The following is a 25,892-nucleotide window of genomic DNA, read 5'->3' on the forward strand; positions in this document are numbered from 1 at the left end:
TGATGCTTTTCTCCAATAAAACAATCCACTGGTAACTCTATCTCACAATTACATACCCTCCTTCACTTATTAGTGTTTTCAAGTGACTCCTGGAAAAAGGAGCCCCCTTTTCTCTCGCTGCCCATGTTCTACCTTTCTACTGTGAGTTGTCTGGAGGGTGATTGGGTTAGCTCCACCTGCTCAGGAAATGGAGGCAGGGAGGGTTGTAAAGGAAAAGGGCAGTGCAGGACACACGCATGTAGGGCTCATGACTTTTCTGCCTTTCATTATGTGTGTCCACTGAGCTGTCCTGTTTCTGTTTTGTAATGGGTTCTTCAGTGGAAAGCTGACCTTTTGGCTGAATAGGTCAAACTCCCACTGAGCTCTAATCCTCAGCCTTCCTCACGTATTAAGCATCCCCAAAGGTGAGGAGCACTGGCTACGCATATGACTGAGAGTGTATGGAATATTTCCCAAAAGAGTGATTGTCTTTTAGTGCCTTGAATTAATTCCCAAAGACCACAATTTGAGGTCATGCTGAAGAGGCTACTTGAAACCATTTTTGCTGACATTGTTGAGGGACACAGCAGTTTTTTGAATATTTTTCCTCCAGATTGTAGTTTCCTTTTGTGTCATCTTCTTAAAAAGAGAAAGGCTAGTGCATAGTTGAAACAGTTTTTCGTATTGAGATTTCAGGGGGGAAATAGAATTTTCTTTAATTAGTTTTAAAAAAATCCTTGTTCCTGTTTATCTTTTTCCATTACAAGTCAGTTAAAACTCTCAGTATTTTCTTTTTAACTCTTGTAAGACATGAGATAGAGGTGGTGGTCTCTTTGTTGACAGTTGTACACTGCATCTGAATTTGTTTCAAGGGATTTCAAACAATTTCTTTTGAAATATGTTCTCATCCAATATTTAACTTGTTTTATAAACATGAGTTACATGGCATGACTAGCTGTTTTCAGTAGGTGCTTAATAAGGGTGTGTTGACTCAGAGTTTAGGTTGAATTTCTGATCCATTTGACCTTTGTTTTTTCTTTTAGGAATTTGTGTAAACCAGGACAGTTCAAATTCCATGTTTCAGTGTGGATGAGTTAGGGATAAGGGACCGCAACTTTCATCTTTCATGTACTTACCAAGGCCTTATGTAATGTTTGGTTAACTTAACAAGTCATCTTCATTTTAAAAAACTAATTTCTTTAACTGAAAAAAAATCCTAATATGTCAGTAGATCTAATGAAATAAAAAGAATAACCAATTCAACAATAATGCATTTCGTATGTTCACTGTCAAATGGCTTTAGAAAACTGTCAAGTTCTAAAATACGAAAATCAGAGTTTCTCGTGCAGTATATTACCTATTGTGGAAATGTTCATTAATTTTTTTCTTTAGACATCAATGATATTCTGTAAACTCAATGAGATTAATATGAAGCTGCAAAATGACTGCATTTGCATTATTCTTGAGCTTTCTGATTCTTGTCTCAGTTCTTAAAATGCCAAATATTACATGATAAAAAGTATAAGATAAGAAGTATATATTTAACATCTATTCAGTTGCCATTAATGCCAGTGATAGAGCTGGGCTACTACCAGGGCTATAAAGGGCTCCTGTTTAACATATTTATGTTGGTTGTAAAATTAGAAACTGTCATTACAGCCCCACATCACCTGCCTAAGTGCAAAACACATAAATCAATAAAAGTTCCAGTGCCATAAAAATGCCGTTGAATAGAGGAGCATGAAACTACTTAAGAGTTATTTGTGTATTATGCTAACATACACTGGGATGCACACTCTGGTTTCTAGAGGATTTGAAGAACAAAGAAGCATAGCTATACACATAGGATGAAGGTTCTCATGAAGACATGAGGAACTCATACATAGGATAATCAGTTCTTTAAATAACTATTTATTTGTTTATTTGTAACATTTTTTAGACAAGCCAGCTCAAAGACTGAAAGGCTGGAACAGAAATACCATTCATTGGTAACCAGACTTGTAGACCCAACTGAACCTTAGTAAAGTCAAATGTTTCAATACTTCTAGAAGGCAGTTGAGCTACCATCTGTTGTTGCTGGAGCATGTGTCTTAAACCTTTTAGTAAAGAAACACTCTTTACTTTTCCTATAGGGTCACTGTTATTCAGAATCCATTAACTTGATGCTCTTGGGCTCGGGGTTTCTGCTTACATTTCCTTGGTGATTTAGACCCTTTTGCCCCATATCACGAAGGAGCTGTGGCAGTGTAGTCTGTAACAAGTTGAGCTTCTAATCCAAAGGCAGTGATTCTCTGATGGTTTGAATTCACCACTGACTCTGTGGAAAAAGGTGGAAAGATTCCTGTGCAATTTTCATTCTCCACAAACCTGGACCTCATAGGGTCAACCTATAGTTGGTTCTCACTAGATGACAATGAGTTAAGTGGTGGTGGGTTTTTTGGTTTTGGGGTGTGTTTTTTCCTCCTTTTCTTTATTGGTAGCCATTACTCTCCTATCCACCCTCCCAATAAAACAGACCTTTCTAGAATGATTTATGTTAATTTTTATTTTATCAGATGCAATGTTTTATTTTGAATTTTGTGGGTTGATATCTAAAAGCAAATTACTCCCAAATTATGAGCTATTAATAAGGAGCTCACTGAATTTTAACTACTGTTACCAACATAGCGGACACTTAAGTTTTCAACTTTCCCCTTCTCCCTCCTCAAAATCCCCCATCCCACAACTTTAAAAAAAAGTACTGCAGATTTTATTCATGTGGGATCATTCGCACCAAGCTACCATAATGTGCAATTAACACTCTAGAAACTGAAAACAGTATTCAGCAAGACAGCTGCATTATCAAAATTGCCAAAGGAGTTTTGAAGGGAGTAATGTGCATGTTAGAATAGGAAATTAATCAGAAATACACACATGCACACTGTCTTAATTATATCTGAATATTAAACTTAAAATTTATGCTCTTATATATGAGATTTGTTATATTAAAGATTAATCTTAAGACATAAAAATGAATTTTTCTATTTTAAAATTATCAGTTGTGTGCTTTGCTTCTGAAACAAATAAAAAGATTGAAGTAGAGCTCTCAAAGACTCCTTCCAGCTGAATTTCCTTTGATAATAACCACTCTTCAATTATACTTCATAAATTTTTCCATTGAAAAACATTCTCCTTTTACTTTCTCTTACCAGTAATAATGATACTTAACACTCATGCTATTTTCAAAGTGCCTTTCAGACACTGCAGACACTAACTCACAATTGCAGGGGCAAATGTCCTACTTTTGCATGGTGCAATAACCATAAGTGCATTTATATTATAATCCCGACTAAGTTATGGATTCAACTGACTAACTCAGTAACTGGAATGAAACAGTTATCCTAGCAGCATTTAGCTGAAATGTTCTTTCAAGTGGCTGAAAGAAAGAAAGAAAATTAGACATTTATTTACTTTTTTATTTTGAAATGTCTGAGTTTGAAGAATGTGTAAGTTTGAAATAAAATGTTTAAGAATAGCAAGGAAATTTGGGGAGTTTATGTGTTAAAATTATATGAAACAAAGTGTGAGTGAAGAGTAATGTGAAACACAATGTATACGAACTTTGTAAGCAAACCAATATAAAATAATCTTTTAAAAATATAGGAAATATCTAAACATTTTCTTTCCTAAGTTACTATAATAAAACCAATATTCATCATCTTGGGATTTATAAAAAAAGAGTTGAAAGAAAAATTACTCAGAAAATAGATTTTAAAACAGATTACAACTGTTTGCACAAAATCTGTAAAGAAAAAACACTCAGTTTTTCATTCCATATGCATCATGCTTTGGGTTTATTGGTTGGAAGGGATCAAGAGCCAAAGCATGGAACTATGGAAAGAAAAGGCTGATTAAGAACACAGGAATATTCATGTACTCCTCAGGTAAGGAACAGTTGTCCACTAGTTTTGGGGCATGTGGCTAGGGACTGACTATACTTCTTATAAGATTTATAGGAATAGCTAGACATGATATTCATTAAAAATATAATCTGATTATTTATATATATATATGTGTATATATATATATATTCTGGGGTAAACCATTATTTATGAAACTTTTGTTATGCAATTTGATAATACTTAGAATGCTGTGTTTTATTAAGCAGTACAAAAGCTACAGCATTAAAAAAAGCAGCACCACTCTCCTCCCCCCAGTAACAAACACACACTTCTTTTTTTATTTCTAATACCCTAAAAGATATGGAATATTCCGGTTTCTCTGCATTGTACCTGTGTGTGCAATGCTTTAAAATGCCAATATCTGAATTTTAAGAAACATAGTTAATTTTTAAAGAAATTTTGACATTTGTGTATATGGTTTGATTTAGTAAAGGAAAAACATTCAAAGTTAAAATTTTAAAACAGGATGCTTATGGTTTCACAAATGTTTCTAAAAGTTTATTCAAAGTTAGGTTCTACTAATGCTCAGGCAACTCAGAATCAAATTAACATTGGATGGTATTTCTCTCAAATCTTATTGTTATCATAATTGATAATGTAATTAGAGATAAGTTAAGCTGAAAATAAGAACTCTGAGCTCAAACTTAATTTGTCTTTTTCTTGATTTTCCCTTTCTCTCTTCCCTCCTTCTTTCCTTTTTCCTTTTTTTTTATTTTAAGTTATAGGTGCACAACGAAGGAGAAGTCCCAGTGCACTAGCCATTGAAGTATTTGAAGCACATTTGGGAAGTCACATTTTACAGGTACTTTTGAAAAAAAATTTAAAAAGTTGCTTATATTTTGCCAAGAAAAGTCTATATATTTTGGTTTTTCTTTAAAAAAAGTTTTCATTTCAGTTATGCATTTTCATTTCATACTATATTTATGAAATTCTTATGAATTTGTTTTGTGTTTTTTTCCTTTTTAGAAAGCCATCCTTTGAGAGGCATATTAATGAGAAAGGGAGGGCAAGTATTATTTGTGCTATAATAATTTAGATGAATTGCACTATTTAGTTGATGCGCAATGTATATAGTAGCTGGCTGTTCCCAGAATGATTGTGTGTGCACTGTGTTTGTAAGTGGATATATGTGTCTTTTAGAGCTATATATTATTTTCAGAAGAACAAAGTTATGTTGTGAAAGTCATAATACTTTTATGTGTTGTCATTTCAGTTGTTTTTTTCTTGAGTTTGTATTCTTAAGTGCTTCCAATTATAATGTTTGTGTTCTCAAATGTTAAGATTTTTTTTCAAAGTGAGATTTTAAAGTATAGTTTTAAGTTAAAGGAGACAAATAATGATAATTAATTTTATTAGTGAATTTCATGACAAATTAACATTCAGCTTATTAGGATGAAATGGCAATATTTTATGACCAGTGACGATTCATCTCAAACATGGCATCTTGTTTACTGAAATTTATTTTCCTTAAGACTTTCCCAATACATATCCCTTATTTATGGTTAATTATTGTACATTATTCCTGCTTCCAAGATAAACACTTTTCCGGCCAAACTGTCTTTTAACTAGGATACATATTACACATTTTCTTACATGAGCATTTATAAAGAATAGAAAATGACTGGACTATTTAGAAAGCTTATTGCATTTCGAAAATACAGTTATGTTTTTCTTAGATAAACCTAGGGATAAAAAGAAACTCTAGATTCTAGCTCATTCAAGGTTCTAAAATGACTCTATGATGTATTTGTTTTCTAGACAAAGTAATACTGAGTGTAGCATAGTGTTACCTAAAGTGTGTATCCTAGGAAATAGATTTTTTTTTTCCGTTGAAATAAAATCATGGTCAAATTTCAGGGGTTTCCATAAAGTCTTATATTTCTCAGAATAAGTGTTTAGGTTTTGAGACATACACTCAAGAGGTACATTTCTGACTCTACTGAATCAGAATCTATAGAATGAAGTAAAATAACTATGTTTTGTTTTTTAGAAATTTCTAAGAATATTTTTATTATCTGTCAGGCTTAAGATGTCACAAATCACATTTGCAAGTTTAAAATCCTGGAGATTATACAGTAAGGAAGCCTGATAATTTATTTCATCTCCTGTTTCTCTTTTCTTCGCTAATATCTGCTAGTATTCCATGGAAGTGATTTTTCCTGAAATAGAGCTTAAGAGATAATGTTCTTTCATAAACATATATTTTCTGAATTTTTTTACAATAGCCTAAAATTAAATTCAAGAATACAGAAGGGTCATATTTCTTTCCAGACCTTGAAAATTTAATCCCATTTCTCCCCATGCATGTTTTTCTCAGAACCTCCTTTTTATATTTTGTATGAACATATTTATTGTTATATTCTGATGTGATTCAGGATCACTTCGATTTTCTATTCAGAAGCAATCTGTGCATGAGAAGTAGTCAAGAAAGAAAGACTTCAAAGAAGAGCCATATACTGTTATTATTTGAATTCTTTCTGTATTTCTTTTACTTGGTCCCAAACTCTCATAGATTGAAGAAGATACTTTTCAGTAGTTGGAGAATTCCGAGCTAACAAATAATAGGAGTTTAAATTGAACTTAAAACATAAACTCCATATAAAACTGTAGTAGAATGCCATTCCTAAATAGCAAGTCAATATGTTAGCATGTGTTGATAGTAAAGAGAACCTCAAATGAACCTGCTAAGATCGACTTGTCTCTGAATTTGTCCCACCCCATTTCAGAACCAAACATTAAGAGAAACATATGTGGCTGGATGTTAACTGGAGTAGAAAAACCATGCTGGTGAGGACTAGAAGTCATGTTGCGTGAGGATTGCCCAGGGACCTTAATAAAATTGTTGTTGTTGAATGCAGTGGAATTGGAACCAACCTATAGCTAATCTTTTAGTGGGTCTTCAGAGGCCATTAATCACAAGGGAGGAGATTGCTCATCCTCTATTTGCAGAGCAGCTGGTGGATTCAAACCATGTGCATTAGGAATTGCAGCGCAGGTTCTTGCCACTAAGCCAACAGAGCCCGCTTAATAAAATTAAGTTTAGGGTGAAAAATTAAACAAATCATGTTTTTAAAGGATTATTAATGCCTTCAATTTATTTGGAAGCAGGAGTGGCATCTACTTCCTAAACAGCATGATTCTGGAAAAGATGAATTTTGAGAAATGGCAATAGTTACAGAAAGGCTTCAGGTCTTTTGTTCATAGGGTTGCCATGAGTCATGCTTGACTCAACAGCAATCAACAACAACATATGCTTATATGCATTTGAAAAAGGAATTAGATATTGTTGGTTTCACTTTATAGCATGAGAAGAAAAAGAAATGGAAGTTGAAGAAGGGGAATATCACTTTTAAGCAAGGAAATTTCTAAATTGAGTTTCCCATATTTGAAAAAGGAAAACTCTTAAGAAGTTTGGGGTAAAAATATGGTTGTATTTAAAATTCTCATGTGAATTAAAACTACTTACTTGAATCTATCAAATATGATGACATCAATTTGCTCATTGGAGGCAAGGATTTTGAAACTCCATCTCACATATTTTGGACATATGGCTAAAAGGGACCAGTCCTTAGAGAAGGATATCATACTTGGATAAGTGTAAAGTCAGCATAGGAGAGGAAGACTGTGATAACATGAATAACACAGTGACCCTGGCAGTGGGGTTAGGTGTGTCAGAGAGGGTGAGGTTGGTTCACCTACAGGTGATAGGGCAAGGTTTAGAGCCATTGTTCGTAGGGTCACTGTTAAGTTGTAGTTCACTCAACAAGACATAACAAAAATATTTGATCCTATAACCAGTGTCAGAGGAAAATATGTTAAATTGCTATTCCCTTATCAGTATAATTAGGTCCCAAAGACAAATTTTTATGTGAAAATCAGTGGTGTTTGAAAATGGAAGATGAGCATTTCAGATCATAGGATGAAGGATGACATTGTCATTTTTCCATAATTGTCAAGTTAGATCATTATATAATTTTCATAACATCATTCTAACTAAAAAACCTACTGAGAATAGTAACCCAACCAAATTGTCTCGTAACTGTTACTATTAGAGCCAGCATTGTCTTGCCTAAAACCTTGTATATGCACAAAATCATCAGAAAATACATATATTTTTTGCTATTGTTGTACAAAGAAAATGTCAGATAATGGTACAGTTGATAAGTGAAGAATAGGTGTATACATTTCTCTATATTAAGCACTTGAATTATGTGCAGGAGAGGATTTTGAAAGAGTAGAAACAAGTAAAGTCTCCTCTAAATAGCTGATTCATTTTCTTGCTTTCTAGCGGGAGAACCCTTGTGCCCCTAGATCCATGACTATAACATGATCAACAATATCTTAGTTATTTGTAAAGATAATGTCTTTTCCATATTAATTTTTAAGAGGGTTGGTAAAAAAGGAATAAAATTAATTTTGCTTCCTGTCCATCCAACCTCTCACACTCACCGTCTCTTGCAAATATTTTGTTAAAAACCTTTATGGTTAACAGAGTAAGCATGATCTTTGATTTTCTCTTGTATAGTTATTTATTAAAATGTGCAAATAAAATTTTAATTATTAAGACCACAAATATCACTGTACTACTCCTAAGACTACTGGTCTTAAATAGCTCACAGCAGGCTGGGGAAAAGGGAATCTGGTGGCTACGTAATGTAAGACACTTCACACAAATCAAATGTTATGGCCTGCAAAAGACTGATGGTCTAATATTTGTCATAAGGCATTAAAGAAGATCTGAAAAGTAAAATGAAAAAAATATCTGAAGTATGAATGAGAATGTATTAGGCATAGAAAATGAAATAATATTCCAAACAAAGACAACATCCATGAAATGGCATGAAGGCAAGTAATAGTCGGCCTGATTTAGGAAATGCTTAATGCATTTGGTCTGGCTGTTGCATTGAATACCCGAGAAACAACAGAGTGATAAAATGCAGATGAATCATAAGAACCATAATGGGGCAGGAGGCCTACTGAACCAACCTGTGCAGTTTGAACTCGATTCTGTAATGTGTTAAGTCTGTGGATAAGGCTTTTCCACAGTAGAGTGAGACAGAGTTTGTTTTCTTCCTAGTGTTATAATATGTGAAAGAGAATATTTGAATGTGTGATAGAAAGAGGCTCTTTAGGAAGTTTTATAATGGTCCAAAAAAGATAAAATGATCATCAGCTCAAAGATAGACTTTATGAAAGAATTTAAAATTGAGGTAGAATCATTGGCACATGGTTATGTGTAAATTACTAGAGAATGATGAGTTAATAATTCAAATTTTCTATGTAGATAACTAGGTGTCTGAAGATACTGCTTCCTGAGAAATGTTGCAGGAGCTATTATAGAGCAAAGTTGATATGATATAACCAGTGGGAACCTTGTATCTAATCTCCTGGAAGAGTGAGCTGAGTTGAAAAAAAAGAAATTGGAGAGGGAGAGACCAAGTCTCTCCTTGGAGGCTAGAATTTTGAAGCTCTGCCTCACTTTCTTTGGGCACGTGGCCAAGAGAGATTGGTCCATACTTTGGGCACGTGGCCAAGAGAGATTGATCCTTGGAAAAGGACATCATGCTCAGAACGGTGGAAGGACAGCACAGGAGAGGAAGACCCCGGATGAGATGGATTGATACAGTAACTGGGGCAATAGGGATTGATGTGTCAGAATTAGTGAGACTGGCTCAGAACAGGGAAAGGTTCAGAGCTGCTGTACATAGGGTTGCTGCACATTGCAGGTGACTCAATGGCACATAACAACAATAACATACTATTACAGGTTTGGAAGCAGGAGTGGCATCCACTTGCTAAAAAACATGCCTCCAGAAATTCTATAAACTTTAATAAATGTTGCTAGTTATAGAGGGGCTTTCAGGCCTTTTCTTCATAGGGTCGCAATGAGTTGTGCTCAACTCAAAGGCAATCAACAAAAACAACATTGTGTAAATGAATGATATTTCATTTCAAGTCCTGAGTTGTAGACCCATCATAAAAAACAAATAACAAAAAAAAAGCATTGAGAGAGATTGGGTTTTATGAGGAGCAACGCTAGAGTATGATACAATATTTAAGAGGAATAAAAAGAAAATGGGAAGAGTAAAAACAAAGAAAAAGGCTGTGTCATCTGCATAATGCAGATTGATGAGTCGTCTTCCAGCTGATGCCACATTTCTCCTCATAGAGCCTAGCCTCCTGGATAATCTGTTCCGCATATAGATTGAAAAGATATGGAGATAGCACACATCATTGGTGCACATTCTTCCAATTTTGAACCATGCAGTGTCTCCTTTCTCTGTTCTGATGACTGTCTCTTGGTCCAAGTATAGATTTCACATAAGCACAGTCAAATGTTCTGGGATTTATCATTCTTCTCAGAGTCAGCCACAGTTCATTGTGATCTACACATTCAAATACCTTTGCATAGTTAATGAAACACAGGTAGATAGGATAGTCTTCTGGTACTCCCTGCTCTCAGCCAAGATCCATCTGACATTAGCTATAATATCCCTAGTGCCACGACCCCCTCTAAACCCAGCCTGCACTTCAGGAAGTTCTCTGCTGATGTGCTGTTCCAGTCGTTTTTGGATAATCTTTGGCAGAATCTTGCTTGCATGTGAAATCAATGAAATTGTTCGAAAATTTCCATGCTCTGTTGGATCACCTTTCTTTGTAATAGGAACAAATAGATCTCTTCCAGTTTATAATATAAACACTGAAAAGATATGACAGATTTTGTCAGTTAGAGGTCTTTGATAAAACAGCTTGAATCAGGTACTAGGTGCAGGATACATACCTGAAGAGTGAAGTGATAGAGATAGAGGATAAGACTTTGGATCCTGGTGCTAAAAGAGAGGAAGATGGCAAGGTGATATTAATGGAAAATTTCATTTTTAATGTTATAAAAGTATTTACATGTTGACATTCTCTCGGGCCCAAATATTGTGTGTTCCGGAACATAGATGGAGAATGAACTCTACTGGCCAGTTACATGTCCTTTAGCAATCGGCTTTTAACAAAATCAATACATTGTGATTATGTCTGTACTAAGAAAGGATAAGTCTTTATTATTACTAGTTCCATTCCATGCTATGAATATATCATAATTCATTTAACCAGTTTCCCGCCACTGGGTATTGTGATTATATCTAGAAATTTGCATTTCTAATTCAAAGCCTGTAAGGAGGGGTGTCCCTATATTCTTAACTTAGATAAAGGCTAATCTTGGTTGATATTAACTTGAGAATTGTATAATCATGTTCTAGTATTATGATACACTCTTTTCTTATATCATTATCAAGGAGTACTACTACTGTTTTTGCTTATTTTTTGAGGGGCTAACTCAAAGGTTATCAATTTCAATCCACCAGCCAGTCACTCTGTGGAAGGAAAATGTGACAACCTGCTGTTAGGAAAAGTTATATGCTACAAAGCCTGACAGGAACTGACTTGACCATACAGAATTATTTGTTTTATTTTTGCTGATAATCATATGTATCTACAAAAGAGAAACTATGATTCTCCTCTACAGGAGAATTGAGACTCAAAGGAGTATGTCAGTGTTGCAACTTTGTTGTTGTGTACCATCAGTTGGATCCAACTCATTGCCGACCCTTCAGTGGATTTTCAGAGACAATGAATTGCATGGGAAGAGACTGACCATCTTTCTCCTGCAGAGGAGCTGGTGGATTCAAGCCATGGACTTCTGGGCTGCCTGTACAATTCCTTACCATTGGGAAATGTACAATTTGGGACCAAAACAGTTTAGTTCTATTGTTCTTATAAAGCTCTGATGGTGTAATGATAGGATGTGCTGTTAACCCCATGGTGGCTCCAATTTGTTGGTTCAAATCTATCAACTTCTCGACTGGAGAACTTGCAGATTATAACCTCTTAAAACCAGTTTTGACTGGACAGCATTGAGAGAGTTTGTATTATTCCTGGACTTTTCTTAGATCAAATAAGGAAGATGAAATCAATCTAAAACTGGGATTTGTACTTTTCTTTGTGGAGGCTAAATGGCAGTTCAGAACTACTTTAAGATATCATTCCGTGGGATCTTTTGCTGAATATGGCATGAATGATTAAACACAAATTTGGCTCCTTCTTTAAAAGTTCTCTCAAGGATTTATGTTCCCTATTAGTTTCTTAATATGAAAATAGGGAGAGGAATTTAGTTTTTCAGTTTTCACAACCAGGAGGGACCAGCCCTTGGAGAAGGATATGATGCTTTGAAGGGTTGAGGAACAGCACAAGAGAGGAAGACCTGTTGAGGTAGATTGATATAGTTACTGAGGTAATGGGAGTAGGTGTGTCTGAGTTAGTAAGACTTGCTCAGAATACAGCAGGTTTTAGAGCTATTGTACATAGGGTTGCTACGAGTGGCGAGTGACTCCATGGCATATAACAACAACACATTTTTAGCAACGAGATAGAGTGTTCATATTTTACTTTATTATATTTAATAAAGCACCAAGTGGTAACAAGTATCATCTTTGTAACATAAAATTAAATAGTAGAATATCTTTCCCTTAGGTGCCATATTTATGAAAGGAGTGTTTTAATTATTTGCATGTGCTTAACAGAAGAGTTTTTCAGAATTTCCGTTCTGTAACTAATGACTAAAGAATTATTAATTAAAATTGCAATGTTATACTTACATACTCCATGCTAAAGCTGCATCACAGATAAGAAGATTTTAAGGTCTTCTTTTAAAATTTATTTTTAATTGTATTTTTTAATGCATTGTAACTAAGTCACATAGATACACATACATACCCATACATGCACAGAGAGGTGTGCATATATTGCTGTGTACTATCAAATTGAAACCGGCCCACAGCTGACCCTTCAGCAGTTGTTCAGAGACAGTGAATAGCAAGGGAGGAGAGTGCCTATCTTTCTACCAGTGTGTATATGGTTGTGTACCATAGGGTTGGGTAGGAGATTACCCATCCATCTCCCATGAATTCAGAGTTCTGATGGCCAAATTATAAGGAAAGTGTTGTGGTGCCTATCTAAAAGGCACACGTTCAAATCCACAAGGTGATCTGTATGAGGAAGATGAGCAGTCTCATCCTGTATGATTTGTATTTTCTGAAAACATACTAGAGGGTCAGTTATAAATTATTTCTAACCTGATAACACATAACAGCATATATATGTGTTCATATATACTGCTGCTGTTATTGTTCATTGCTGTGGAGTCAAAAGCATCTCCTAACTGACCCTCCACTGGGCATTCAGAGGCTGTAAATTGCACTAAGGGAAGCTACCTAACTTTCTCTTACAGGACAGCTAGTGGATTCACACCACATGCTTTTGAGTTGTCAGCACAACCTTTCCCTGCTAGGCCACCAGAGCTACCTTGTATATGAAAGAAGTATTTCATATCACATGCACTGAATATCCCATGGATTTCCAAAGAGCAAATAAATCTGTCTGGGAGGAAATGCAAACTGGGTGCATCTTGGAGGCAAAGATGGTGAAACTTCATCTCATATATTTTGAGCACGTTGTTAGGAAGGACCATTCTTTTTCAAAGGTGGAGGGCCATTGAAAGGGAAGATGCTAAACGAGATGTGTTGGCACAGTGATTGTAACGATGGCCTTGAGCATGTTAGAGATTGTGAGGATAGCGTGAGGTAGGGCAGGTCCGGTTCCATTGTTTGTAGGGTTGCTGTGACTCATAGTTGGCTTGAAGGCACCAGCTACCAAAAAAAAAAGTATTTATAAAGTGGTTAAGAGATAGTTTACTGAAAACTATTAAAATTTTGTAGTGAATGAAGAGAATCATAATACACATACCTGCATATTTGTACATGAATGAAATTGGAATGCATTTACTATTTTAAGTTTCGTCCTGAAGTAAGAAAAAGAAAATTCTGTAAGAATTGCCCAAATTGCTCATAATGGTGGAAACATGGTATTTGTGTGTTAGTTTTCAGTTTGATTCTAATACCTGAAACTTGCCCCTGGCATTGTATTCTTTATAGTCATTAAAGAATTTTTACTTTGCTCTTAATGTATACCAGCCCTGATTTAAAGAGAATCATAACTTTTTAGGGAGAACAAGAGTGAGGGGAAACTTCCATCAGTATTGCAAAATTATAATTCCTAAATTTCTTTGACTAAGACTGGATCAGAAAAGAATGATACATTTGTGGTGTCTACCTATCATAACTGGGTGGATGATGACGTTTGCAAGGATCCTTTATTAGTAGGTGAAATCTCTTACAGAGTAGTTAAGTATGGGAATCTCCTTAGCACAACAGTTTTATTAATGCATGTCTTTTTATCCTGGGAATGAATTGAACTAAAATGCAGCCATTTTTTCTATATCTTCATTAAAGTGGTCAATAGTTGTTGTAAATGAGGTAGATGTTACATAAACCTCTGTGAAATGTCTTATATCAATCATTAATCTTTCTTTATTTGGACCCTTAGAAGATGAAACAAAAGGATAAAATAATTTCTCAAATAAGAATTTGTGTTTAATAAATAAGACTTGGAAGAAATTATGATCAGGATTTGCTTTAAATTCTGTATTTATATTGTTAATTACATTTTAGAGATTAATTGAATGCTCTTATTTTTCACATACTGTTTTGGTTTTCCAGAATTATTATTAGGAATATTACACATGGGTTCTATATAAGAAATGCCTTTAAAAATGTGAATAATAAAATAAATCAAGATAAATATATCCCTTGACGTCTTCATATCTTTGTGGAAGGAGTTGTGGGGCTAACCCAAAGCAAGTGTGTGATTTATAGTAGCTTTAGAAAACCTACTGGAAAGTCAGCTCTGAGTCAGTTTTGACTCCACAACAGTGAGGAGTTGTGGTGGTTATGTGCCATCGAGTAGCTTGCAACTCATAGCGACCCTATGCACAGCAGCTCTGAAGCCTGTCCTGTCCTGAGCAAGTCTCACTGATTCTGACACAACCACCCCCATTACCCCATTTACTGTATCAATCCATCTCATCTGGGGTCTTCCTCTCTTGTGCTGTCCCTCCACCCTTCCAACTATGATGTCTTTCTCCAAGAACCTGTCCTTCCTGGCTACATGCCCAAGGTATGTGAGACTGAGCTTCAAAATCTTAGCATTCAAGGAGAAACTTGGTTTTATCCTCTTCAAGACAGACCTATTTGTTTTCCTGGTGGTGAATGTTCAAGACTCTTCTCCCACACAACAATTCAAAGGCATCTATTCTTCTTCTGTCATCCTTAGTCATTGTCGAGCTTTCTGATAGATAACAGGTAGTTGCAAAGACCATGGCTTGGATGAGTCCCTCCTAATCTCTAGAACTGACATTGTTACTTTATAGGACTTTGGAGAGGTCCCTGAAAGCAGATTTTCCCAATGCAATTTGTCTTTTGATTTTTTGACTGTTGATGCCTAGGGTAGTGATTGTGGAGCTGTGCAAGCTGTCATTGTTAACACCTCAATCTCTCCTGCCTCTATCATGGTGCTGCCAGTTGACCCAGTGGTGAGAATCTTTGTCTTCTTTATATTGAGCTTCAATCCATATTGAAGACTACAATCTTTGACTTCTGCAGCAAGCAATTCAGAACTTCCTCAGTTTCAGCAAGCAAGGTTGTAGAATAGTACTGTTCATATGTTTAAAGCCATAACTCTACTCCAGTTTTAAAGCTAAGCCAAGATTCTGAAGAGAAAATTAATTACTTGCATGACAGAGAGGGGTTGCTTATTAAGTGTGAAGAATAGAGACTAAAACCAAAACTTAAAACCCAAAAATTGGAGTTCATTATGACTTATAGCAAAATAACCCTGTAGCACAGAGTAGAACTGTCCCACAAGGTTTCCAAGGCTGTGGTCTTTATACCATCAGGCTACCACACTTACCACAGTGTGACTGGTGAGTCACAGCTACTAAGTGAGTACTTAACCAGTGTGCCACCAGTGTCAAGTTGTTTATGATTTGGGTCTCATTTCATCTCATTCAGCAAAGGAAAGGAATCGTTTTACTATTACAATTTGAGCATCTGATCAAGGAAAAATGAATCTATCTAAAGCAGTCGAAGACTGAGTATGCAAAGGTAAAAAATATTTTATTAAGATTCTGTTTAACCAAGTCAACATTGCTTTAAATATGATATTGTTGTTCTCAAAAAGATTTTTGTGTGATGGTAAAGTCTGCTGTTAGGGTCCCCTCCAAAGTATTGAAGAGCAGTGGTGTCACTCTGGAGACTAAGGTGAACCTGATACAGTCCATGGTCTTTGCAATCACTTGCTATGCATAAGAGAGCTGGACAGTGACTAGGGAGGATGGAAGGAGAATTGATGCCTTTGAGCTGTGGTGCTAGAGAAGAGTATTGAATATACTATGGACTGCTAAGAGAATAAACAGGTTTGCCCTCGAGAGGGGGAAGCCAGGCTGCTCAGCAAGGATGCTGAAGCTTTCTCTGACATACTTTGGACATGTTGTAAGGAGGGTTCAGTCCTTAGAGAAGGACGTTATGCTTGAGAGGGTAGAGAGACAGTGCAGAAGAGGAAGACCCTCTCTGAGGTAGATTGATTTAGTCACTAGGATAATTGGGATAGGTGTGTCAGAGACAGTGAGATTTCCACAGGGTTTAGAGCTGTTGTACATAAGGTCATTATGAGTCACAGGTGACTCAACGGCACAGAACAACAACAAATGATATCTTTTATTTTATTTTCTGTTTTATTGATCTGGAATTTCCCATTTATCATCTAGCTTATTGGAATGTAAAAGAATAAAAGAAAGATACTCTTTAAGGAAGTTGAATCTTCTTGCTCCCAATGGGTTTTGTTGTCAAAGTATCCTGCTCTACATTAGTGTTAAAATTAAAATAGTTAGAAATAATAAAGGCATTTTGAAATAATTTCTCTAACTGTGGTAGAGAAAGGTGAGTGACCCTATAATCTCCTTATGATCCAAAATGGTAAGAAAATGTAAAACTAAATATAGAAAAAGAGAAAGTTAGTGAATATATTTGCATATGCAAATTAGCTTAATTGATACTGCTTGCTTCTACAGGGATTTTTCATTACAAACTGGAGTGCTACATTGTTCAGCTCATATTGAGTAATTTAGTAACTAATGAGACCAGTTTGCACTAATTTGCATATGATAAATGAGCTTAATTGCAGTAAATAACTTGGAGGCATAATTACTTAATTTTCCTGTGTTGCACGGCTTTTAAGTTCATGTATGAACAACTCAAGATAATTTTGCATATTTAAATTAGTTGCTTTTAAATTTTCTTGAACAAAAAATAAAGAACACACCTTATCAATTGAGCTGTAAAACAATTGAATGGAAGGTTTACAGTGATTTTATTTAAAACAAAAAGGAAGGCAGAGTTTTTCTGTCTCTTGTTCTCTCCATATACTTTCATCTTAAATAAGATCTCAACATTGACAGGAAAATATTTTTAAAGGTACAAGTTAATCCATATCTTTAATTAGTAACTGATTTGAGTTTAAAGTTAAATATGTCTATGAATGAATTGTAACTTTTGAAACAGTTTATAAGAGCTGTAATATGCAATATGTCTTTACCTTATTTAGCAAAATAATATCGAACAAAGTAGTCAATTGGCTCTCCCACCTGCAATGGACATTTCATCTGAGCTGCTGGGTTTTAATGAAGTAGATATCACTCTGACCCTCACATGTATTTTCTGTCTAGATTAATGTTTCATACTTACAGAATTGCTTTCATCAGAGAACCTCAGTGTGGTTTGCCAAGAATTGTCTCATTGGTCTTCACATTATCTCCAGAATGTATGTTTTATCAAAATAATCATTTTTTTAAAATGAAAAGCTGAAGTGCCCAAAGGTTGATGATGTGACTATTATTTCACAATACTGCATTGCTTTGGATTTTCATTTTACAGGAAAATTATAATTTATTATTCAAAACTAACCGTCAGACCATATAGAAATCATATCCATGATTATGATAAAATATTTTACAGTTAAGAAAGCTGTCATTAAGAAAAAACATGCTGCTTGTGTATAAAAACAGAATGGGATATGAGAGCTCTTTTGCCTATTCTGTAAAAGTAACTCAAAAACCTTTTCTCTGAAAAGCTCAAATCTAGTTAAATGCAGTATAAAATTTTTATATCTTTATATGTTTAGAGCTGAAACAAAGTATAAACTTCAAATTTAAAAAATTGAGCCCTTTATCAGAAAAAAATGGCAAATTAATTGAAAGATAAAAAAATCTTTACATCATAAATTTCATACAACCCCATTGCTGGGGTGAAGGGAGAACTGTGTATTACTTCTGTGTCCCGTAGTCCAGTTTTCATCTATTCCTCCAGTTTGTGGAACAAACTATGTATATTTATTAAAACCATGGATTTTGGCATCTAATCAAGGAGGGTTCACATGCAAACTTGCTCACTTAACTGTACATATCTATAATAGTCTCTTGCTTACTCTAAATATCAATTTCCCCATCTTTAAAGTAGAGAAAACACTAGTAGAAGTTTCTGGGCAGGTATGTCATGAGGATTTAATGAGCTGTAGTGTAGGAAAAAGTGCTTAAACTGAAAGAACCTGACTTAAAAGACATAATCACAAATATCTACTGGTATTTTTTCTGTGATTGAGTGTGAAGATGAAGCTAAAGGAGTTTTGTGGGGGTTTTGGGGGGTTTGTTTTTTTTTCTTTTAAAATCTCCTTCATATTTCAAAAGAGATTAATATATATCCTAACATTAATTCAGTCTTTTTATCATATCAAAGGAAATACATTTCTAAATGGCATTTTTACCATAAAAGTTAAAGGTTTTTAAGAAAGAAAATGTTCACACAATATTTTTTAAAAGAAGGTGAGAAATCTTAGAAAATTTCAATTGCTAACTCAAAGTAAAATTTTGGAGGTTCCATGAGAGATGAATGAAATATTGAAAACAAGGGTTAATTGCTTTCAAGAGTACAGGAGCATTATCAGTATGGGCTCTTTTAGGTTAAAGGTCATATAGATAATTAGGTATTTTTTGCTGAGTACCACATAAATTACTTGTTTAGATTGATTTTTTTTATAGTGTGTGCTACTTTACAGTAAAAATTTTATTTAAAAATATTTTTACCTAAGAACGATAATTTTCCTCTTAAAAACTAAGAGTTGTCCAGATAATCCCATTAACTGTCGACAATTAGGAAGAAAGAAGGTTCGAAAGACCTTCAGAGTCAAAAGTTTCTTTTAAACTGAAATGTGATCTGCCATTACCCTTCTTGTCGTACTGTATAAACTAATCAACTTGCTCAGGAAAAGGGGGTTAAAGATTGAATAAAAAATTGAAATGCACTAAAAGGTAAAACAGCCATACACAGTCCTTGCGATAAATGATGTTGATGAGACATTAAAGTTCGCATGTGATTGTCCTCATATAGGTTGCATAAAAGTTATCTACATTGGAATCCGAAGGATTTTAAGAAATTTTTTCATGAGTGTGTGGATATACCGGTTAACCTGCCTGACTGATAACTGAAAAGTTGCATATTTAATTCTACCCAGAAATGCCTTTAAAAGACATTCCTGGTATTCTCCTGGCAAGTCACCACTGAGAACCCTGTGGAACTCAGTTCTACTCTGCAGCACCTGAGGTTGCCATGAGTCAAGATCAACTCAATGACAAAATGTTGGTTGGTAGTACACCATAATTTTTGCATGTATATCAGTCATGTTTGCATAATTGCATATACAATCATATATGTAATGTGAGCACATAGATTTTGATACATAGGACACTAATGCAAGATGGGTTGTGTGGTTGTACAGCTCCATTGTTTGTGTAGAATTATGACATATGTACATATAAGAAATGCCAGTCTCTCAGGTTTGTATGCCCTGTTCAGTGAACATAGGTCATTGCTCACAGCAAATAGTGTGGAAGATGTGAATCAGGGAAAAGTTTTGGAATATCTCTTATGGCTACAGGAAAGCTCTAGTCTTTGGTTCTGTGATGTAAAGTAATGATCAAGAGTTATGCCAAGTGGTCAGGCAATAGAAGAATGACAATAAAATACTAGGCTTCAGTCTAGTAAATACCTCATAAATGCTTATTTTGCAACAGGGATTTGAAAAAAAAAAATACTGGGATACAGAGACGTCATGGTACTGTCGCTCAGAATACTCAGAGTGAAAAAGACCAATAAAGAAAACAAACTGGCACAGTTTAACATAGACTCACCACCTCATCTCAGCTCAGTGTCATCAGAATGGTTCCAACTTATAGCTGATCCTTCACTGGATTTCCAAGGCTGTAAATCTCATGAAAGGGATACAAAATCACCAAAAGTGTGCTTGTGCCACAAGAGCTCCCTATACCTTAAACTCATGCTTTGGAAGTATGCCTAATTTGAATGCTCACTTTTGCTTAAATTCTCTAAGCCTATTTCCTCAACTGTAAAGCAGAGATGATAGCAATTCTTATAGGCTGATAATATGAAATGAAATAAACTCCTAGCACAAAATAAGTGCAAGAAGTCAGCTAGCCTGGCTTGGTACTTGATTCCTTAATGCTTCCTGTGGCCACAGACTTAGTGTTTTAGCAGTTCACTCTGTCACCCACCACACGCAGTCTCTTTGAAATTTGATATACATAGAATCTATGTGATCATAGAATTTAAGTAATCAGAAGATCCCCCCTCAGTAGAATGCCCACTTTTCTTGGTGTAATCTCACATGGCAGTGTATAGGATCAGGAGAAGAAAAGAAAGAGCAGCAATATGTTATAATAATCTTGCAAAATTTCTTTTTCAGAGCATGCTGATACAAAAACAAACCTCAGAAGTATTTTGGGGAGCTCTGTTGACGTAGTCTGTAGGGAGTTGGGCTGGTAACCCCAAGACAGCACCTGTCTGGTGTCTCAAATCCACCAATAGCTCTAAAGGAGAAAGATGGGCATTCTGTTGTTGTGTACCATTATTGAGTCATAACTGACCCATAGCTGACCCTCGAGCAGGTTTTCAGAGGCAGTTAACTTCATGGGAGGAGGCTGGCCATCCTTCTACTCCTGTACAATTTTGCCTCTGAAATCCACTGGAGATCGAGGTATGAGTCAGTACCACCACAATAGCATTGAGCTTTGAATATGAAAAGTTCTTGCAAGGCAAGATGATATAATTATTTTTCAGGTATTTAGAATCTCTGAATTACTTGGATATTAAAGTGGGACAGAAGGTAATATACTATCCATTTTAAAAGTAGGAAGTTTTGGAATATCTCAGTTATGTACCAAATATAAATATCAATAATTTTCTTACTTTGTAGATATTTATAATTCTGTGCAGACATACATAGAGGTATGCAGATATGTGCCAAACTACTGTATTCTTTTAGACTGATTAGTGGCATCCACTTCCTAAACAACATGCTCCTGAACTTTGATAAATGTCGATAGTTGTAGAGGGCCTTCAGGCCTTTTCTTCTTAGGGTCCCTATGAGTTGTGCTCAAATCAAAGGCAATCAACAACATTAATAGTCCTCAGTAGTAAACTTTGTGTTCTCGTTACCAGCATCAGCTAAGCATTTGAGCACGGAAAATTGTGATTCCAGCTAACATTGTCAATCAGGGACCCACGGTTAGTGTTGCGAATACGGCTTTCCCCTTTCTTTGGAACCTCACATGCCTGTCTGAGGATTTGGGTTGGAGGTAGGATTGGGAGCAGAGGTGGGTAGTGTGTATCACTTCCCAAACGAAGCTGATTGCAGACACTTGTACACATCCTGGAACAATTGTATTCTGTAAACCACAGATAGGGAAGTTTTGTTCGAGGAACCAAATAAAAATTATTTTAACATGTAAAAAAAATCTTTAAACATATTAAGAACTAAATTGAAAACATAATTGAACAATTCTTAAACTGTAATGGCATATTAGTCCTGTGCTTCGTTAGCTTTATAAAGACAAAGGTTACTGCAAATGAAAATGCCTTGATACTTGAGATTGTGTGTGTGTGTGTAAAGCAAGCCATAGGAATAGTGGGAGTAGAAATGTATTGGTGTTCCTACATATTTTGCTTCAATTGCATAAATAACAAAAGGAGTTTAAAAATGCATGCAGAAATAAAAAGATAAAAATGTCATGGTCCTGTCTCATCAAAGGTTCCGTTGGGCATTTTACATTGGATTTTTAGTAAATTATCTTAAATAAGGCTTTAATTCTTGTCTTTTGAAATTGATTGTGGAAAGAACAACTCATCTCAAGTGAAAATTTGCAGAGTGTATCATGTCTGATACATTTTTGTAAAAATTTTTCTTCTTCTGAGCCTGACCTGGTAATATGATAGCCATCAAAGACCATAGCAAACCAAAACATGTAAGCACCCTGCTACAAGAAACCATTACAGGGTTCTCACCAGGAGGCTGCAAGGATTTCAACATGATTCCAGGCCCTGTCAACTGCAGGTGTGCACCTGCAGGTCAGCCCAGGAGTGAGGTCAGACATTGGTCACCCAGACTCCTACTGTTCTTATTATAGTCTACTAGCACCTTGTGGCTATCACTTCTCAGACACTTGCCAGTTCAAGATCTGATGATTTGTGATTGCAGTGTTAGGAATTCGTCGAACACTGTTAGTTTGTTGCTTTAGAATAGAATCTTGTCTTAGAGGGGGAAACGTGTCAGACCATTTACTTTAACACTGCTGGGGACAGGAGAACTTTGAGGGAGTTGGAAAAAGGAATATAAACATTTATTATTATAAATGAATAAAATTTGTTATAGGTGGATTATCCACACAGGGAAGCTTGGTCAAACTCCTGAGAGACCAGATAAATTCTAAAGGAATTGTTGGGTCAGTGCTATTTTTTACCTCATTTTTAAAGACATGAAAACTGCAAGTGACCCAGGTGACCCGGTAGGGTTACCAGAAAAATGCTCTCTGGAATAATCCACTCTTAGACTTCATTTTAGAAAGACAAAATGTGTTAGTAATTTAACCCGGTGGAGAGATTAAACTAAGGGTAGAATTGACCTAAGAAACAGCAAATTTTTTTCCATAAGTAGGAAGTCTGTGAGTTCTACATAAATACAAAGGCAAATGATAATATCAATGACTATTTTAATTGCATCTTTAATCCATAAGGATAGTTCAATGACATTTTAAATTATACTTTTAGAATTGTAGTCACATAGGAGATAAAATTCACTAACTATTTAATAATGCATAGTAAGATCAACTGTATCCTCTCTTGAGATCACATTTAGATGGACTGAATGTAAAAGCCCAAGTCAAAATTTAGACAGCATTTAATCTTCTAGAAAACATTGTTGAGTCTTTCTAAATATAAAACAGCCACACCTGGTTTTTATAAGTTGGAGTCCTATTTTCTCTGGAATTACTCATTTCAATGGATTCACGCATAAGCTGTACTGCTACTAATAATATTTACTTGGAATTGAATTGGGATAAATAAAATTATTCTCTGTATTGGAAGGTTGCTAGCCAATTTGGGACATTTATGTGACAGACTTATAACTGATTGTCAACTGTTTTACATGGATTTACATAGAGATATAATTGTGCTCTCTTGGATGGGGGGAAATGCGGCCTAACTTCACACAGTTCCTTCTCTATTTAGGACACTCAGGCCACTGATCTGATAGCACACCTCTGTCTCTGCTACCGCTCACTTTGTATTCACTGGACACTTTAGGTTCCATTTAAAGACGACTAGAACTGCTTCTAAGAGGAACCAAGAAAAGGACGCTGATGTCTGGGTTTTCTGAACAGCCGAGGTTAAAACTTGATCCTAGTTCCCTGGGGACCGGTTTCAATGCACAGCTATATAAAACTCCATGAGTAATAATACCTATCAGTGCACTTTCACTGATATTTACTTCTTGCTTGGCTCCCACAGTGTGAACTCTACATGCATCATCTCAGGCAGTCCCCTTATCCATCTTTTTAAATTAGAGCCTGTCATTATTCCCATTTTAAGCATGAGCAAACTGAGTTCAGGGTGGTAATGTGACTTGGTTAAGGTCCTGCAGCTGTTATGACTGGCACAGCTGGGTTTGGGACTCTGAATTAGATGAGAAGAGACAGAGAGATAGAAATAATCATGGAAATATCAGGTTTTAAACGATTTTAGAGTTGAGGGTTTTGAAGTGGCCTACTTGAAGCTCTGGTTTGAATGGAAACTAGAGGACATGCACTTTTGTTTAATAAAGAAATATTTGCCCTGAGCAGGAGACAACATTTTAAAGCTTGTCATTTCATTCCTGGGAAAGTATTTGAGGAAAATGACATGGCTCAGCCCTGTTTGCTGACCATTTTGTTGTCTCCTGCTGAGACTTGCCATTTCCATAGCCGGTGGGCTGTGTTGATTCAGACAGAAGCAATAGGTCATTAACAGAAATGGAGACTTGGGGCAGCCTGCAGAGACTGAAAGGGGAGGGCGGATTATTTTTTTGGCTACATCAACAAAACGGCGTTTAATAGAATCTCCATCCAACTATGTTCAGGGGAGGTTAGCTTGCGTTTTAGAAAAACTTAAGCAGCTTTTAAAAAAATTTGAAATAATTTTGTACCCCAAAAGCATCAAGCCTAACATTTAAATGCAGGGAAAGGACGCTCTGCTTGTTGCCACTTGCATTCTCTCCCTGAGTAACACCCACCAAAAATAATTGTTTAAAATCCATTTAGTTCAAAAAGAATTCCAAGTTGTCACTTGTATTAACCTTTAGTTCTTTAACTTATACTGTTAATCCAAAAGGAGGTTATATTTATTTCAGTCGATGTCTAAATTACTAGATTGTGGGTCTTTGACCCTTGAGGATTCTTCTAGGTTGTTATAATTGTGAGGGGGGAAATTTAGTCACTGAGATAATTGTCTTATATTTTCAATGTCATGAGGTTACTCCTCTTAGAAAATGTTTCCAGCCTTTTCTTAAATGTAAGCCACCTTAACTGAGGTTAAGACAAAACTGCTAAACCTTTATGTTGATATTCAATAAGTATTCCTGGATAGCTTGCTGTATATAAACAAAAACAATTCAAACTCATTGTCTTGAAGTTTGTTTCTACTCATAGCTGATCCCCCAGGGGGGTTTTGAGACTAAATCATACTGGAAAAGGATTACTCATCATTCTCACTCAGAGCTGCTAATGGATTTAAACTACCAAAGAGGTATGGCCTTTGGACCGACAAGATGTGGAGCATTATCTAAAATTGCAATGATTGTTTCTATAAATAAAGAAAACTTAGGTAATAGGATTTAGAGTACTGTTCTAAGCTGCTGTTCTATGACATTCAGTTGGAACTGATCCTTAATTGACCCTCCTGCAGGTTTTCAGAGGCAGTACATTACAAGAGAGGAGATTGCCCACCTTTCTCCTACAGGACAGCTGATGGAGCCAAACTGTCTCCCTTTGGGTTGGCAGTTGCCAGTGCAGCTCCTTACTATTAAGTCACCAGAGTTCCTGAGCCCTAGTTACAGTTCATGCATGTTCCCCTGGTCATGCTGTAGTTAGGACTGTTCTGCTAACTACAAGGTCAGAGGCTTGATCCCATCTGCTCCTTTGGGAGAAAGATATGACAGATTAGTCCTGTGAAAATTCATAACCTTGAAATACTATTGGGACAGTTGTACTCTACCTTATAAAGCTATTATAAGTAGGAATTGAGTGAATGACAATGAATTTGGTGTTTTTATTTTTTTTTCATTGCTGCAACATAAATAAGCTTAGCTTTAAAAATTCCCCCCATGCAAGTATATATGAACATATCCGTGTACATTTGGTGAAGGGGGAAATAACCCAAAAGTATGATATACATGTTTCATATTACTTACAAGATTATAGGAAACTTGAAGATACAGTTGAATGTTCATTTTTGTCTTCCATAAAGTTGTATGATGAGTAGGTACTCAATAATCTGTAGAATAGAATTGAATTAATATAGATACTGCATATAATATCTAATGATTGATCCTTAATTATCTCTTTTGTTTGGAAGAGCATTAATAAGAACC

At 35.5% G+C, this 25,892-nt stretch overlaps 1 protein-coding gene across 1 annotated transcript in view; it reads left to right on the forward strand.

The window, feature by feature from the left end:
• LOC102852110 (neuronal PAS domain-containing protein 3-like) overlaps positions 1-25,892 on the forward strand; it is a 1,291,857-nt gene that overhangs the window by 654,698 nt on the left and 611,267 nt on the right. The window contains exon 4 of the mRNA XM_006889981.1: positions 4,646-4,722. Coding sequence (XP_006890043.1) covers positions 4,646-4,722 — 77 coding nt within the window. The remainder of the gene's footprint in view (positions 1-4,645; positions 4,723-25,892) is intronic.

The sequence above is a fragment of the Elephantulus edwardii genome, unplaced genomic scaffold (genome assembly GCF_000299155.1).
Source record: "Elephantulus edwardii isolate Elephantulus edwardi_28Jun2011 unplaced genomic scaffold, EleEdw1.0 scaffold00084, whole genome shotgun sequence".
NCBI classification, from domain to species: Eukaryota; Metazoa; Chordata; class Mammalia; order Macroscelidea; family Macroscelididae; genus Elephantulus; species Elephantulus edwardii.